Source organism: Taudactylus pleione, unplaced genomic scaffold (genome assembly GCF_031769625.1).
Source record: "Taudactylus pleione unplaced genomic scaffold, aTauple2 ptg000296l, whole genome shotgun sequence".
Lineage (NCBI taxonomy): Eukaryota > Metazoa > Chordata > Amphibia > Anura > Myobatrachidae > Taudactylus > Taudactylus pleione.
Window position 1 is genome coordinate 13,815,092 of NW_028284698.1, and position 16,309 is coordinate 13,831,400.

Genomic DNA, 16,309 nt, shown 5'->3' on the forward strand with positions numbered 1-16,309 from the left:
CTCGGCTGACTGAGTGACAGGAGAAGCCGTTTCTGGGTGGTGACAGGGGCAGACCACTAGAAACGGGGGAGTGGAGGTGCGAAAGCAGGCGTGCCTGAGTGTCTTAATGCCGTTTCAGAGGCATGCATAATTTAGAGACAGCATCATAATACACATCACCTGGTTGTATTTCACACTGAAGAACTCGTTCTGCTTGTGGTAGGGTATGGTCAGCCGCAAGCGCTGCGTTCGCTACTGATGGTGCTCGATGTACCGATGGTTGCATACACTTCCTGGAGATGACGTGCGCAAGTGGGCATCTTAAGATAGGCTAGTGGGCGTCTGCATACTCAATGCGATCGCACGCTAAGACATAGTGGGCCTTGCCATACGATCCCTTGCCTTGCCGCAATTTTCATATGCATCTAGCATGCGGGTCTGAATCGAGCCCCTAATTCAGAGATGTACTGTACGCTATTGCATATGCAGCTGCGATCACACCCGCAATTTATGTGCGAAAATATGCTAATGCTGCCAGCAGGCTCCCCACCTGAAACAGTATGCGACGGACTAAGCAAATGTTAGTACACTCACTTCCCCTATCTGCGTTGTGTGCAGATCCTCCAGGGTTTAAGAGCACACCGCCATCGATGCCACATCAGACGCACATCGACTTATCTGAGACTGTAGTTCTGCGATTGGGAACACAGCTGTGAACGCAGACACACCACTGGAACGCCCATAACACGCCCGCGGTACGGCCTCTTTTTGCAAACACTTTTGGCCACCTCTCCAACTCACCCAGTAACATCCATGGATCGCAGTGTTATGTTCAGGAAATTGCGATCACGGGGACATTGCATATGCCATGTAAAACTACATCTCGCATGTGCACAGTGAGACTTTTCTCTGCGTATTGCGCATGCACAGTAGCAACTAAAAAAAACATTCAAATGTGTGAACATGAGCATAGAGTACAACTCTGAATCAGTTCCAAAATCTTTATAAATATGGCACCATTGATCTTTTTGTAAATATGGCACCATCACCATATTTTTTAACTGATCACTGAAACAATGGCACCAGTTTCAGAACACTGTTGTGTAGGGTGTGCGGAGTGGGCACCCTTTGACCCATGGACCTGTGTGCACCAGACACCCTACACCCATTATAGATATGCCACTGCTGGGAGGAGTATTTATTATTGAGATGGCACCACAGGTGTGTCTGCTCAGAAGGATTATATTAATTATGATATGCAGTATACTGAATTTTGAATACTTTTTACATTAACAACAATCCAGTGATATTATGCATTTACTCTCTGTTTTTCAGAAATCATCCCAAAGATTAAAAAGCCCCCTCCTTTGTGTCGCCCGCTGATCTCTCCTGACCATGCCCCTATGGAATGCATTGTGCTCATGAAACAGTCCTGGAATGAAGTGCCAGACAGACGTCCTACTTTCGATGAAATATTCGATCAAGTGAGCAGTTTATTTCTAAATCATAAGTGATTCATGATATCTTGTAAACATTATATAGCTATAAAAATAGTACTGTACTTATAATTATACATGTCATTTTGTATATTAATATGTCAATGAATGTAATCGTAAAGCCGTTGCACAGCCAGCATAGAGACACCCACTACTGCCCACTACCGCAATCTCACATCCATAATACCTGCGTACACATCGAGTAACATCGGCCCCTCACGCAGAATTACAGCAGGTTTGACCTTACTCAGAAATTGCTAACCTCGTTGTACGCAGTGAGTACACAAGCTGCGTATGCCGTCGCAGTGGCTAATTTAGGCACGCCCATGTGTTTTGCCGACCACTCCCCCATCACCACTGCCTGTCAATCATTCTGTAATGGCTCTCTGTGGTCTGCATGATCACAGTGATGCCTACGCTCATGCGTACTGTGATGCATACGCGTGTGCAGTACACAACAATAGGTTATCTGTGTACACTGGGACTGATTCTGTAAGGATTGGAATTGCAAAGCTGCACTCAGGCAGCTTTGTAATTGCGATCCTTTGCAGATATGGTAATGCACAGGAGGCATCACACCCCCTTTGCATTAGTTAACCGAGCTGCGTTGGTCAATCACTGACAGTCTGTTGCCAGTTTGCAAGCGGACTCGCAGACCCGTTCTGCACATGCGCAGAACGGGTCTGGCGCCTGCACAGATTCCCAAACATGAGGAATCTGCGTTCAGCAGCGCACTAGCGTTCACTGCTGAATCAGGCCCACTGTACACTGTAGCAGTTGCGATCTTTGCTGAATCAGGTCCTGAGGACCAAATGTAATAGGGTGAAAGTTTAAAAAATGTGAGAGTTTAGCAGTAAACTCTCACGCTATTATATTGGTTGAGTTGTATCTTCAAAATGGGAAAACATCTGGATGAGAGGTTAAATCGTGAGAGTTTTTTGAGTATAAAAATATGCAAATGTGCATGCTCTCTGACTCTATTACACTGACCGAGTTTAAAAGGTGAGAGTTTACTCTGACATTTTCTAAACTGTCATCCTATTACATTTGGCCCCAAGTCTCCATTGAGCTCCAGTGCATTCTGAATGTAACATGCTTTGTGTTAATTAAAGGATCATTGATTCCTATTTTCATATTTCGTACACTTTTAGGTTCAGCTTATCTGCAAAAGAGTCCATGAAACAAATGTATCATTACTCCAGGTTTGGTCAATAGTGGTTCCTTTTGCAGACATCTGTGCTTGAGTGTACAAAACAGCTAGTATTTTTAATTTTGCTTAATGTGATGGTCCTAACTTGGTCTTCGAAAAAAATAGATTTTTGATTAGAAAGTGGGATTGAAACCAACTATTAAACAGAAGCAATTTAGAAAACTTGCTTTAAGGAGGTCATAATACCTAGATAGGAGCCCAGATAGGCAGTACTATGCCATGCTCACACCTAGGGGTAAATTTACTAAAGTGAGAGTTTTTAGAAGTGAGTTTTAGAAGAGATGTTGCCCATAGCAACCAATCAGATTCTAACTATTATCTTCTAGAAGGTGCTAGTTAAATGGTAAGTAGAATCTGATTGGTTGCTATGGGCAACATCTCTTTTAAAACTCACTTATAAAAACTCTCATTGTAGTAAATTTACCCCCTAGAGTACATGGATAAGTACAGGTAGTAGAAGGTATTTATATCAAACAGATGAAAATATCAGACAAATACTGGGAATGAACGACAGAAAATGCTAACTCTCCTTTTGTTATAATTCCTAGGCGAAATCAAGGCTGAATATTCAATAGAGTGGAGGTCTGTGCAAGGATGATGGTTGAGGTATCCTTTGAGGATAGAAGAATAGATAAGGTCACTGACTGAAGAGAGAATTGATAGTCGATGGTTGATGATTGATAGTTGATGATTGATAATTGATAGCTGATAGTTGATAATACCTCTGGGCTAAGTATTGGTGAAGTTTAGAGCTCTGATTTGGAATTAGTCCTGCAACAGCCTTGAGGGCTGAAACTCTTGGCAAGTAGCGGCCGTTCAGCCTTGAGGGCTGGAAAACCTTGGCAAATTGAGGCCTTCGGGTCGTGAAGCAGAATGTGGCCTTTGGGACGTGTAGCAGCATTGAGAGCTGAGAACCTTGGCGAATTGGGGCCTTTAGGCTGTGAAGCTGAATATGGCCTTTGGACGTGTAGCAGCCTTGAGAGCTGAGATCCTTGGCGAGTTGTCGCTGTAGTGCAACTTGTGCCGCCGAGTTGATGCAAGCAGCAGTTCAAATGATTGTGCACTCTTGACGCTGATGTTCGGCTAGTGCCGCAAGGATGACAGAAGCAGCAGGACACTGGCTTGCGTATACTTGACGCTGAAGTGCGACTAGTGCCGCCGGGTTGACTCAAGCGGCAATACACTAGCTTGTGTATCCTTGACACTGATGTGCAGCCTGTGCCGCCGGGTTGACACAAGCGGCAATACACTGGCATCATACAATTGCCACTGCAGGGTGGCTTGCGCCGCCGGGTTGACACAAGCGATAACACGCTGGCTTGCGTACACTTGACGCTGCAGTGTGACTTGTCCCGCTGGGTTGCCACAAGCGGCGACACACAGAATACTGAACACTGGGTGCAGAGGTGCGGCTTGTGCCGACTGGATGAAACAAACGGCAGGAGCAAAACAACACAGACTGGAGGAACTGGATACTCGACTGGAACAGGAGACTCACAGCATAACCGGAAACACGTGAACCGCTATCACCGGCACCTGAGCAAAGCACCAGCAGGGTAGAAAAAGGAGGACACACCAAGCCTGTCCCAGCAACGATGATGTCAGCCAGATAGGAGGACTTTACACGATTACAGCGTGGCGTCTACATCTCCCAGCAACCAGCCTGTGAGAATCGCTGTCCAACAGGAGGTGACTGCGGCTTGTGACACCTTCTGCGCATTCTAAATGTTAATTACTCTCCGAACTATTATTTGTAAAAGATAAATATCTTATCCAGACTCTTCCTGAAACCTCATCAGAGCAGAAAAATAAGGGAGACAGAAAAATGTAGAAAAACACATATGAAAATAGTAATTGAAGAATTTTTATTTGTATATTTGGTTTTACCTGTAACATTTTTTTTTCTTATCTCCACAATGTGCAGTTTAAAAATATCAATAAAGGGAAGAAAACAAACATTATTGATTCCATGCTGCGCATGTTGGAACAATACTCGAGCAACCTGGAGGACTTAATACGGGAGAGAACAGAGGAACTAGAGATTGAAAAACAGAAAACAGAAAAGCTCTTAACCCAAATGTTACCCCCGTAAGTGGTTTCTTTTCATTTTCCCTTTTTTATTTCATTAGTAAACAATGGGCCTGATTCAGAGCCGGACGCTATTTGCGCTCGCTCGTCAAGAAAATAGAGGTGGCTATTCAAATGAACCGTTCGCTGTTTGCGGTCTGTTCACGCCTCTAGGTCTGAACGAGCTTACAAAACTTGCGGTCGTTTTTTGGGAAACTACACCCCCTAGCCGCTCGCATCCTACGTCATGTCCGCTATTTATTAGATTAATCGAGTACATCGACCAGGGTATGAGCTGCTCGCTATTCTTGTGGTTGGTTTTTGCTACCACAATTTTGCAAGCAGTTCTGGCTCTAAAATAACCCAGTGACGTGGTCAATGACGCTGCTGTTTTAAATATGCACACCCATAAAACGCCCATTTTGACCTTTAAGCACGCCTGCGATCGGATCTCCACTCCCCGTTTTCAAGCACCTTCCCCTGTTACCACCCACATACGCCTCTTTCTGTCACTCAAATTATCAGGCATTCGCTATTTTGCGAGCACATGAATTTCGGCCGCACTGAGTGGTTCGCGCATGCGTATTACGATCCGTACGCATGCGCAGTTGGGCAAACATCGCTCGGAGCGAACGAGCAGCCACTTGCGTCCGGCTCTGAATCAGGGCCAATGTGCAGATTTCCTGAGAAAAGCTATATAACACGAACAGCTCTTTTCTATTGTCACTTCATTTAGTTATTTTTCAGTACTTGTCACTATTTGTATAGGTATATATGCGTAGGTTAGCGAAACAAATGTGGCAGCCTCTTCTGGTGCAAGAAGATGGCCAGACACCATGAGCCAAATGTAATAGGGTGTCAGTTTTAGTAATAGTACAAACTCGCACTTTTAAAAAGTGCGAGTTTGTCCTGAAACTCGCAAATTCAATAGCCTGCAAACTTTTCAGCTCGAGGCTACTACATATGCGAGTTTAGGCGACTTTAGGACTATGTAAACTGACACATTTTAATGCGAGTAGCATTAAAAGGTGCGAGTTTTAGAGAAGCCATCACAGATCAGTGAGATCCGTGATGGCTTCTGTCTGTATTTTAAAATACAAATGACGTGCACCCCCTCCCCAAATGCCTTACCAGCCCCGGGCTTTATAAAGCCTGTCCTGGTTCCAAAAATACAGGGGCCAAAATGCGTAAGGGGCCCCTGTATATTAAGAACCAGCACAGGGCTTTGCAGAGCCAGTGCTGGTTTTGGAAAATCAGGGGACAAAACGAGTAGGGGTCCCCTGAAAATTCCGAAACCAGCACCGAGCTCTTTCTAGCGGGGGGGGGGGTTTCCCTGGCCAGAGCATTACTCCTGACCGCTAGTCAGCCCAGGCCGGGGATCCCTGGGGAGTTGGAGACCCCCCCAATAAAGGGGTCCCCCTCTCCAGGGCACCCCAGGCCTAGACGGATAGTGGGTTAGTGTTCGTGTCTTGTGTCAATTAAAGGGTTAAATATTTTCTTTAGTTATAGAACCATACATACCAGCAAGCCTCCCCCACATGCTGGTGTTTGGAGAATCACAAATACCAGCATGCGGGGCATTACGGGCCCACTGACACTTGTAGTTCCACAACTAAAGAAATATGTAAAAAACAAACACACACCATGAAAGTAAAATTTTAATAAAACATACCTTCACACTCACACTCACACATACTCACCTAGTATCTGAAGTAATCCATAGGGGTACCTGAAATAAAAATCCATACTCACCTCTCCTATGTGTAGTTCACGTCCGCTTCTTTCCCTGTAGGCATCCAAAGGGTTCAAATAACAAACCGGGAAAAAACCGTACCATGCCGGACACAGCAAAGGTATGTGTGTGAACACATACCTTTGCTCCACCTAAATGACCGGGGCACACGTGTGCCCCGTCATTGAGGGGGCCGCCAGCCAATCAACGGGCATTTCTGTCGGAGCAGCTCTCTGGCTGAATGCGGCCAGCCTGTGTTCCCCATAGGCATCAATGGTGAGAATTCACCATTGAAGTCTATGCTGGGTCCCGCTACATCATAACCACAAGGTTAATCCATTGAAGTCTCTGCTGGGTTCCGCTACATCATAACCACAAGGTTAATTGAGTTTAATCTTGTGGTTACATCATTGATACAATGTCGCAACAGAATTTTTTTGGCATGACTGAGATAGTGAAACCTTTGCTTTGTGATGGTTCAATGTACACAAACTATGTCTAAGGCACAAATTATTACAAATATTGTATAAAAATTACCTTCAGGCTGTGTGTATAAGGTGTATATGAAACATAAATTAATTTCATTTCTGTACACAAACTTTCCTTGAGCCACAAAATTATTGAAAATACTGTATAAAATTACCTGCAGGCTGTGTGTATAAGGTGTATATAACACATAAATGCATTCTGTGTGTATATTGGGGTCCCATTCCCAAGATATTTTATAATGGTATGCAAATATTCCAAAATACGGAATATTCCGTTATCCAAAATACCCCTGGTCCCACGCATTTTGGATATGGGAGACTCAACCTGTAACACATTTTCGTTATTTAAAAATATACTTAAAGTGGTTGGCGATCTTATCTTTTGGGAGGCGTTTCAGGCTTAGCTGTGCTGAGTACTGGAGGCAAAACTATCTTACATTTGTACTTCTAAGGTGAGAGAGATCAGGTTCTGGTAATTATATTTAATGGTGTCATCTATGCGCATCTATGTGTATATTTATACACACAATTTATTCAAAGATGAAAAGTAGATGGGATAAACAAAGCAGCTTCAATGTCCCTTGACTCTCATGACTTAATTAAGATGTTAGGATTTGAGTTAGTAGTGTTTTAGGATAAAAGGGAAATGTTGGATCTAATCAAAAGTGGAGTTCCAAAACAGTTAGGAGATAGTACTATGATGATTTTGCTTTCACAGGTAGACACATAATTATAACAGACTACAAGCTTGCAAAATGTTATTTTCCCATATACACATTAAAAAGTGTAGTAGTGCACCTCTGTATACATATAATATGCCAACAAATGTGCACATTTACAAAAATAAAAAAATAGCTAGTGCTCCTTCACATTTAATAACCACCCCCCCTCCCCTTATTCTGAAGCGGGATGAAAGTCTAAGGCTTCACAGCTCTAATGGAATCAAAAGAGCCAGCATGTTCTTCTGGCATGTGCCACTGGTACCACAGCTAGAGAGTCTCCTTATGCACGTCATGAATAGATTCCTGTGATTTTTATAAGGTGTATTCAATATAGTCTGGACCTGCTTGTGCATTGTTTTGAAGAGCTGGTTTAAATTTTCCTTCACTTAAAAATTATATTGCCCAACTAAAGTAACTATGCTGGCCACTATACCTTATAAAATTCAGTAGAGTGCCTAACTCCTCATACTTGGAATAGCACTTCTGCCTGAAATATGCTGCTGAAGACCCAGAAACAGTTGTTGCCATTTGACAGTTGGGTTGTGGTTAGCTCACCATCCTTAGCTCATGTCCGCTTCGTTCCCTGTAGGCATCCAAAGGGTTAAAATAACAAACTGGGAAAAAACCATACCATGCCGGACACAGCAAAAGTATGTGTGTGTACCTTTGCTGGAAGCAATCAGTCCAAAATTTGTTTTCTTGATTACAGATGTCCCAACGGAATGGGATTGAAATACTGGCGGTTGTTTAGCCCGACTGGGGCAGTTAAGTAGCCTAACTAACCCTCCCCTATCCTCCCTCTAACCCTTCCTTAGTGGTGCTTAACCCTAACCACCCCCCTGGTGCCTTGCCCTAATCTCTCCCTGGGGGTGCCTAACCTTAACCCTCCCCCCTAGGGGTGCCTAACCCTAATCTCCCCCCCAAGCCTAACCCTAACCCCGCTAGACTCCCTAATCCTAACCCTACCCCCCCCCTCCGCACGGCTAACGCTAAGAGCACCCTGGACTTACCTTTGTTCGGGCTGGCGTCGTTGGCGTTCCAGTGTCGGGGTTAACATAGGCATCAGTATTTTGATGCCTATTTTAAATCCCTTGCCGGTATTACGCTGACGGGATGGCCTCCGGTCTCATAACTACATCCTGTTGGTAATGTATTGTAGGTCAGTTATTCTCAATCTATCTACCAAATGGTAGCAATAGGATGTTTTGGGGCTTTCAACAAACAATTTCAGACTAGAGTCCTATTTCAATTTTCAGGGTTTCCTATAGGATTGCTGTATTGTATAGTAATGTTTGATACAATCTGTTTGATTTTCAGATCTGTTGCCGAAGCACTAAAAATGGGCTGCACAGTGGAACCAGAGGGGTTTGATGAAGTTACATTATACTTCAGTGATATAGTGGGTTTTACTACCATATCAGCAATGAGTGAGCCCATTGAAGTGGTAGATCTTCTCAATGACTTGTACACATTGTTTGATGCTGTGATAGGAAATCATGATGTATATAAGGTGAGTTATTTATGTATATAAGGTGAGTTATTTACTGTATTGAATATTTGCTGTATTATGATCAAAAATGATATAAGATACATCATTATAATCTTTAGTCAATCAAAAATCAATCTTTATAAGTGAATAGATTTTTTACTGCAAGTAGTTGCATAGGAACAAGCACATTGCTGGCTGCTACAAACAGTATAGAACCCAGTGGCAAACGCAGGATTGAAAAAACATCTATATATATATATATATATATATATATATATATTATATATATATATATATATATATATATATATAGTCAGGTCCATAAATATTGGGACATTGACAGAATTTTCATATTTTTGCCTCGATTTAACTGCAGACTTTCAGATTTAATTTGAGGGTAATTACATCCAAATCAGGTGAACGGTGTAGGAATTACAACGGTTTCTATATGTGCCTCACACTTTTTAAGGGGCCAAAAGTAATGGGGCAAACTAAACAATCCTAAATCTAACTTTCACTTTTTAATACTTTGTTGCAAATCCTTTGCAGGCAATTACAGCCTGAAGTCTGGAACGCATAGACATCACCAGACACTGGGTTTCATCCCTGGTGATGCTCTGCCAGGCCTCTACTGCAAATGTCTTCAGTTCCTTCTTGTTCTTGGGGCATTTTCCCTTCAGTTTTGTCTTCATCAAGTGAAATGCATGCTCAATCGGATTCAGGTCAGGGGATTGACTTGGCCATTGTATAACATTCCACTTTTTAGCCTTAAAAACTCTTTGGTTGCTTTTGCAGTATGTTTCGGGTCATTGTCCATCTGCACTGTGAAGCGCTGTCCAATGATTTCTGAAGCATTTGACTGAATATGAGCATATAATATTGCCCGAAACACTTCAGAATTCATTCTGCTGCTTTTGTCAGCAGTGACATCATCAATAAATACAAGGGAACCAGTTCCATTGGCAGCCATACATGCCCACGCCATGACACTACCACCACCATGCTTCACTGATGAGGTGGTATGTTTTGGATCATGAGCAGTTCCTTTCCTTCTCTTCTCTTTGCATCACTCTGGTACAAGTTTAGCTTTGTCTCATCTGTCAATAGGATGTTGTTCCAGAACTGTAATGGCTTTTTTAGATGTTGTTTGGCAAACTCTAATATGGTCTTCCTGTTTTTGCGGCTCACCAATGGTTTGCATCTTGTGGTGAACCCTCTATATTCACTCTTGTGAAGTCTTCTCTTGTTTGTTGACTTTGACACATATACATGTACCTCCTGGAGAGTGTTCTTGATTTGGCCAACTGTTGTGAAGGGGTTTTTCTTCACCAGGGAAATAATTCTTTTGTCATCCACTACAGTTGTTTTCCGTGGTTTTCCGGGTCTTTTGGTGTTGCTGAGCTCTCCGGTGCATTCTTTCTTTTTAAGAATGTTCCAAACAGTTGATTTGGCCACACCTTGTTTTTGCAATCTCTCTGATGGGTTTGTTTTCATTTTTCAGCCTAATGATGGCTTGTTTCTCTGATAGTGACAGCTGTTTGAATCTCATATTGAGAGTTGACAGCAACTGATTCCAAATGCAAATGTCACACCTAGAATCAACTCCAGACCTTTTACCTGCTTAATTGATAATGAAATAACGAGGGAATAGCCCACACCTGTCCATGAAATAGCTTTTGAGTTGATAGTCCCATTACTTTTGGCCCCTTAAAAAGTGGGAGGCACATATTGAAACTGTTGTAATTCCTACACCGTGCACCCGATTTGGATGTAATTACCCTCAAATTAAATCTGAAAGTCTGCAGTTAAAGCACATCTTGTTTGTTTCATTTCAAAACCATTGTGGTGGTGAAGAGAGGCCAAAATCTGAAAATTATGTCAATGTCCCAATATTTATGGACCTGACTGTATATATATATACTGTATATATATCTCAGCCACACACATTTCCCTCCTGCGTCTCTCAGCAACAGCATCATCTCCACCCTGCATCATCTCTCAACACACCATCATCCCAACCCTGCGTTGTTTCTCAGAACACCATCATGTCCCTCCGGCGTCATCTCTCAGCACACCATAATCTCCCTGCGTCATCTCTCAGCCACACCTTCAGCCACCATTGAAACCCCCCAAAAATCCCAATCCTGGTATCCTGCAATAACTCTGGATATAATACTATTTAAAAAACATTTAATTCAAAAACGTCGATCAGTGTACATCGATGATCGGCAATCTGTCTGGGGATTACGGAAATTCAACATGTAATAAATCCTCAACACACCAATTTTTACCATTTTTAGGTTGGAATTGGGGAATTGAGATTAGCCAGATGTCGGATTTCTCTGATCTCCCGACTCCGGCATTGGCAGAATGGGGAATTGCCCAATTACAGGCTAGATATATGGACTCCATTGGATGTGTAAAAGAGGTAATTTCTCACATTGCACAGACTAAAGCTGCCCATACATGGCATGATATAACAGCCGATCCAACGGATTGGTACGATATCGCTGCCATATCGTACCATGTATGGGCATGATATCGGACAGAGCGCGCTACCGTGGGGTCGTACATCACACATCAAGTTCTTACTGCAGGTTCATTTGATCTGGGGATGCGATGTATGATCCCATGCAGCGCTAAGCGGGTGGGGGTGATCGCACCGTGTGTGGGGACCGCTCGATATGTCGGCCGTCATATCCCCCGTCGCGTCGCAAGGTGCATATCGCACCGTGTATGGGCGGTCTTTAGACTTAGGAAGGCTGACACTGGCAGCTGCCTCAGGCTGCAGCATTGGGTCAGGAAACATTTCTCAATGAACAACAAAAGCAAACTCCTAAATTACTGTTTTCTTGCTATATAGTAAATATAATAAAGAATAAACTGAGAGTAGCTGTACACTGCACTAATACAGTTGTATTATAGTATGTGGAAGGGATGAGAGAAACCATATTTGATGTTAAGCAGTATGATAGCTAGGGATACTTCTGATTGAACCACAAACCCCTCTCTATTGTAAAACGTAGTTAGGCAACTATGTTGACCTGACTTTCAGACATATGTATTATTCTTTTTATTACATACATGATTTTCAGATTGCTAGTCATGACAATATGTAAGGATTGTTGTCTTGATTTTGTGACGACAGGTAGAGACAATAGGAGATGCCTACATGGTTGCATCAGGCCTTCCTAAGAAGAATGGCAATAGGCACGCAGCAGAGATTGCTAACATGTCCCTGGATATCCTCAGCTCAGTGGGATCTTTCAAAATGCGACACATGCCTGATGTCCCTGTACGGATCCGTATAGGCCTTCATTCAGGTAATATACTTTCCTTAAGGAACAAATGAGAACATATTTTTTTACTCTTCCTGGCAAAGGATCTCTGGCATCAGATAAGTCAGATAAGCACACACTTGCCTACTCTCTGGCATCAGATAAGCACACACTTGAATACTCTCTGGCATCAGATAAGCACACACTTGCCTACTTTCTGGCATCAGATAAGCACATGCTTGCCTACTCTCTGGCATCAGATAAGCACACGCTTGCCTACTTTTTGGCATCAGATAAGCACACGCTTGCCTACTTTCTAAGCACTCCCTTGCCTACTCTCTGGCATCAGATAAGCACACACTTGCCTACTCTCTGGCATCAGATAAGCACACACTGGCCTATTCTCTGGCATCACATAAGCACACGCTTACCTACTTTCTAAGCACTCCCTTGCCTACTCTCTGGCATCAGATAAGCACACACTTGCCTACTCTCTGGCATCAGATAAGCACACACTGGCCTACTCTCTGGCATCAGATAAGCACACGCTTGCCTACTCTCTGGCATCAGGTAAGCACTCTCTTGCCTACTCTCTGGCATCAGATAAGCACACACTGGCCTACTTTTTGGCATCAGATAAGCACACACTTGCCTACTCTCTGGCATCAGATAAGCACACACTGGCCTACTCTCTAGCATCAGATAAGCACACGCTTGCCTACTCTCTGGCATCAGATAAGCACACGCTTACCTACTCTCTGGCATCAGATAAGCACACACTTGCCTACTCCATGGCATCAGATAAGCACAAGTTTGCCTACTCTCTGGCATCAGATAAGCACACACTTGAATACTCTCTGGCATCAGATAAGCACACACTTGCCTACTTTCTGGCATCAGATAGGCACACACTTGCCTAATCTCTGGCATCAGATAAGCACACACTTGCCTACTCCATAGCATCAGATAAGCACACACTTGCCTACTTTCTGGCATCAGATAAGAACACGCTTGCCTACTCTCTGGCATCAGATAAGCACACGCTTGCCTACTTTTTGGCATCAGATAAGCACACACTTGCCTGCTTTATGGCATCAGATAAGCACACGCTTGCCTACTTTCTAAGCACTCCCTTGCCTACTCTCTGGCATCAGATAAGCACACACTTGCCAACTCTCTGGCATCAGATAAGCACACACTGGCCTATTCTCTGGAATCAGATAAGCACACGCTTGCCTACTTTCTAAGTACTCCCTTGCCTACTCTCTGGCATCAGATAAGCACACGCTTGCCTACTCTCTGGCATCAGGTAAGCACTCCCTTGCCTACTCTCTGGCATCAGGTAAACACACACTTGCCTACTCTCTGGCATCAGATAAGCACACGCTTGCCTACTCTCTGGCATCAGATAAGCACACACTTGCCTACTTTTGGCATCAGATTAGCACACACTTGCCTACTCTCTGGCATCAGATAAGCACACACTGGCCTACTCTCTAGCATCAGAAAAGCACACGCTTACCTACTCTCTGGCATCAGATAAGCACACGCTTGCCTACTCTGTGGCATCAGATCAGCACACACTTGCCTACTCCATGGCATCAGATAAGCACAAGTTTGCCTACTCTCTGGCATCAGATAAGCACTCCCTTACCTACTCTCTGGCATCAGATAAGCACTCACTTGCCTACTCTCTGGCATCAGATAAGCACACACTTGCCTACTCTCTGGCATCAGATAAGCACTCCTTGCCTACTTTTTGGCTTCAGAAAAGCACACACTTGCCTACTTTCTGGCATCAGATAAGCACACACTTGCCTACTTTCTGGAATCAGATAAGCACACACTTGCCTACTCTCTGGAATCAGGTAAGCACATGCTTGCTTACTCTCTGGCATCAGATAAGCACACGCTTGCCTAATTTTTGGCATCAGATAAGCACACACTTGACTACTCTCTGGTATCAGGTAAGCACATGCTTGCTTACTCTCTGGCATCAGATAAGCACACGCTTGCTTACTATCTGGCATTAGATAACCACACACTTGCCTACTCTCTGGAATCAGATAAGCACACGCTTGCCTACTTTTTGACATCAGATAAGCACACGATTGCCTACTCTCTGGCATCAGATAAGCACATGCTTGCCTACTCTCTACCATCAGATAAGCACACACTTGCCTACTCTCTGGCATCATATAAGCACACGCTTGCCTAATTTTTGGCATCAGATAAGCACACACTTGCCTACATTCTGGCATCAGATAAGCACACACTTGCCTACTTTCTGGCATCAGACAAGCACACACTGGCCTACTGCCTGGCATGAGGTAAGCACACGCTTGCTTACTCTCTGGCATTAGATAAGCAAACACTTGCTTATGTTCTGGCATCAGATAACAACACTCTGGCCTAATCTTTGGCAACCGGAAACCACACGCTTGCTTACTCTCTGGCATTAGATAAGCACACACTTGCCCACTCTCTGGCATAAGATAAGCACACTCTTGCCTACTTTCTGGCATCAGATAAGCACACGCTTGCCTTCTTTCTGGCATCAGATACCACATGCTGCCTACTCTCTTGCATCAGGTAAGCACACGCTTGCTTACTCTCTGGCATCAGGTAAGTACACACTTTCCTACTCTCTGGCATCAGGTAAGCACACACTGGCCTACACTCTCGCATCACATAAGAACACATTGGCCTACTCCATGGCATCAGATAAGCACAAGTTTGCCTACTCTCTGGCATCAAATAAGTACTCCCTTAGCTACTCTCTGGCATCAGATAAGCACACACTTGCCTACTCTCTGGCATCAGATAAGCACACACTTGCCTACTCTCTAGCATCAGATAAGCACACACTTGTCTACTCTCTGGCATCAGATAAGCTCACACTTGCCTACTCTCTAGCATCAGATAAGCACACGCTTGACTACTTTTTGGCATCAGATAAGAACACACTTGCCTACTTTCTGGCATCAGATAAGCACACACTTGCCTACTTTCTAAGCACTCCTTTGCCTACTCTCTATCATCAGATAAGTACACACTTGCCTACTCTCTGGCATCAGAAAAGCACACACTTGCCTACTCTTTGGCTTCAGATAAGCACTCCTTTGCCTACTCTCTGGCATCAGATAAGCATCCACTTGACTACACTCTGGCATCAGATAAGCACAGACTTGCCTACTCTCTAGCAGTAGATAAGCACACACTTGCCTACTCTCTGGCATCAGATAAGCACACGCTTGCCTACTCTCTGGCATCAGATAATCACACACTTGCCTACTTTCTAAGCACTCCCTTGCCTACTCTCTGGCATCAGATAAGCACACACTTGCCTACTCTCTTACATCAGATAAGCACACACTGGCCTACTCTCTAGCATCAGATAAGCACACACTTGCCTACTCTCTGGCATCAGATAAGCACAGACTTGCCTACTCTCTAGCATCAGATAAGCACACACTTGCCTACTCTCTGGCATCAGATAAGCACACACTTGGCTACTTTCTTTCATCAGATAAGCATACACTTGCCTACTTTCTGGCATCAGACGAGCACACACTGGCCTACTGTCTGGCATGAGGTAAGCACACGCTTGCTTACTCTCTGGCATCAGATAAGCACACGCTTGCCTACTTTCTGGCATCAGATAAGCACATGCTTACTTACATTCTGGCATCAGATAAGCACACACTGGACTACTCTCTGGCATCAGGTAACCACACGCTTGCTTACTCTCTGGCATCAGATAAGCACACGCTTGCCTACTCTCTGGCATCAGATAAGCACATGCTTGCCTACTTTCTGGCATCAGATATGCACAAACTTGCCTACTT

The 16,309-nt window shown here is 43.9% G+C and overlaps 1 protein-coding gene across 1 annotated transcript in view; it reads left to right on the forward strand.

The window, feature by feature from the left end:
- GUCY2F (guanylate cyclase 2F, retinal) overlaps positions 1–16,309 on the forward strand; it is a 149,699-nt gene that overhangs the window by 106,515 nt on the left and 26,875 nt on the right. The window contains exons 11-14 of the mRNA XM_088482930.1: positions 1,315–1,463; positions 4,610–4,773; positions 9,012–9,204; positions 12,332–12,506. Of these exons, the coding sequence (XP_088339056.1) occupies positions 1,315–1,463; positions 4,610–4,773; positions 9,012–9,204; positions 12,332–12,506 (681 nt within the window). The remainder of the gene's footprint in view (positions 1–1,314; positions 1,464–4,609; positions 4,774–9,011; positions 9,205–12,331; positions 12,507–16,309) is intronic.